Here is a 2,010-nt window from a genome sequence, read left to right as displayed (position 1 = left end):
TGTAGGTGAAGACCTGCAGAAGGAATGTATGGGTCTCCTGCGTATGGTTGATTCGCGGTCTCTCCTTGTCAACGGTGCAGTCCCTAGTGCTACTGGTGCTGCTGTGGTTGCCTTGGGTGAAGCTTTGGAGAAGTGTGAAGACGATAAGGTCGTTGGGAAGTTCGCTGACGTTGTTGTGGGCGGTACTGGAGCGGATATCTCGGACGACTTGCTTGGTGTGATGCCTAATGCCGGTTCTCGACTTAAGCCCAAGCAGTTGGAGAAGCTGGTGTCGCGGGCGTGCGCTACACTACCTGGCGCAGGAGCCGTTCGCTTCTTGGCCCGTGCTGATGGGATATCAATGAGGGTAGCGGTTTTATCGGCTAGTGGGGAGATGTCTAGTATTGTAATCAGGTTTTGGCAATGACGCTGCTACCGTTGATATCGGGTGAGGAGGCGGTGAATGCCGTCCTCGCTGGTGAGGCCCTGTTCCAGCAGACCACAGACCTCAAGCTTGCTGACAGAGAGGTCGCTCGGAAGGCTGTAGTCAATCCGCTATGCAAGTAAGTAAATTTCATAAGCCGCCACGGATGAGACCTTTTTTTCCACAGATTGTTGTCCGGCCAAGAACCACGTGAAGCGGCCCTAGACCTTGTCTGCTTATCGATCCTCGGCAACGTGTGCCAGAAGGCTGATTTGGCGCTTGTGAAGCCGGTGGTCTTACGAGCTGCAGCTGATAAGCAGCAGCTCTCGGCTGCCCTGCGTCTCTGTGGAGCAATCAATAGCATAGATTTACTGAGGGAAGCCCTTGGCCAGATCAAGGCCCCTCTGGAGACTCCTCAAACAGAACAGTTGAAGACAATCGTTAAGTCGATGGTTTCTGAGGAAGGTATTGCTGTGGTTTTGCGAGAGCTCACTCGACATGGTTGGTTGGCTGTTGTAGGTAGCTCGGCTGCTGAGGTGCTGGACGCCTTGGTCTCGGCGCCACAGGAGTCGGCCCGCCTGCCTTACACGGTCATCTGTGAGATTGCTAGGAGCCTCGACGCTAATGGTGCGGCTTTGGTAGTAGTAGTATCAATACGACTCTCCTGCGTGCCATCGTCCTCTTAGGTGCTGCTGTTGGCGGCTGATGCCCCACGTGGTGATGTTGAGACTTGGATCAGTGGTGAAGTTCTTCCATTGAATATAGCAGCTATGGTTCACGTAGGTTGGTGGTCTTGGTGGTGGCGTATCGACAATATGAAATTCAGAGAATGTTGCTTTTCGTACGCTCCTACCTGAATAGTGTGTGAATTTCGACAGTGTAGTGGTGAAGCTTGTGAGTTCCGCTGAGGAAACCAGATATGTACTCCGCGCTGGTGCTCGCATATCGGGTATTCATGCTCAGGCGCTTGAGACGGCACGGGCCCTATTCAAGGGCGAGGTCACCTTTGTTAGCACTGCTGCTGTCCAATACCGTACAGTATCTATTAGAGTGGTAATAAGGAGAAGAGGAGGCACACACTAGGGCTCAGGTAGATGAGGCTTATTGTCGTCGTCAGGTCTCGGCCGTAGTGTTGACGTTGACCAACTTGGGAGTGCCAGAGGGAACGCCAGAACAATACGCGTCCCTGCTGTTGGCCTTGCACAACGTTACAGGGGACGCTAAGAGCAAGAAGGCTGCTAAGAGCCGTTCTGTAGCTACGCAAGCTGCTGGTGAGTGTCTTGGTTTCGATAATGTAGAAGTGGCACTTAAGTGGAATACTTCGTCACGTTCGAGAGATGCTCAGCTGAAAGAAATTTAGCGGTTGATGATCTTAGGGAAGGTTGTGTCGAACACAGTGTGCCGTTTAGGTGCCCTTCTCAAGGCATTAGAGGCTGATCGCATCATAGCGACATTGATAGCTCTGGTGAAGAACCCTTCGAAGCAGCCAGCCTTGTTCACACAGATGGCTGATGCTATTGAGGAGGGTGCTACTGGGTAGTACTCATGTCTAGGGCGGCAGGGAAAATATCTGAGCTTCATCTCAGGTCCTGGCAGCAACAGTATCT

The 2,010-nt window shown here is 52.5% G+C and overlaps 1 protein-coding gene across 1 annotated transcript in view; it reads left to right on the top strand.

The window, feature by feature from the left end:
• Pmar_PMAR013104 (hypothetical protein) overlaps nt 1–1,943 on the top strand; it is a gene marked incomplete at both ends in the record, with an annotated part of 3,615 nt that extends 1,672 nt beyond the window's left edge. The window contains 8 exons of the mRNA XM_002776332.1: nt 6–346; nt 394–542; nt 591–868; nt 923–1,041; nt 1,090–1,182; nt 1,367–1,456; nt 1,521–1,674; nt 1,813–1,943. Coding sequence (XP_002776378.1) covers nt 6–346; nt 394–542; nt 591–868; nt 923–1,041; nt 1,090–1,182; nt 1,367–1,456; nt 1,521–1,674; nt 1,813–1,943 — 1,355 coding nt within the window. The remainder of the gene's footprint in view (nt 1–5; nt 347–393; nt 543–590; nt 869–922; nt 1,042–1,089; nt 1,183–1,366; nt 1,457–1,520; nt 1,675–1,812) is intronic.
• Nucleotides 1,944–2,010: the final 67 nt, after the last annotated feature.

The sequence above is a fragment of the Perkinsus marinus genome (assembly GCF_000006405.1).
Source record: "Perkinsus marinus ATCC 50983 genomic scaffold scf_1104296953744, whole genome shotgun sequence".
Lineage (NCBI taxonomy): Eukaryota > Perkinsozoa > Perkinsida > Perkinsidae > Perkinsus > Perkinsus marinus.
Note: the sequence above shows the minus strand (reverse complement) of the source record. Positions and strands in the feature narration are given on the sequence as shown.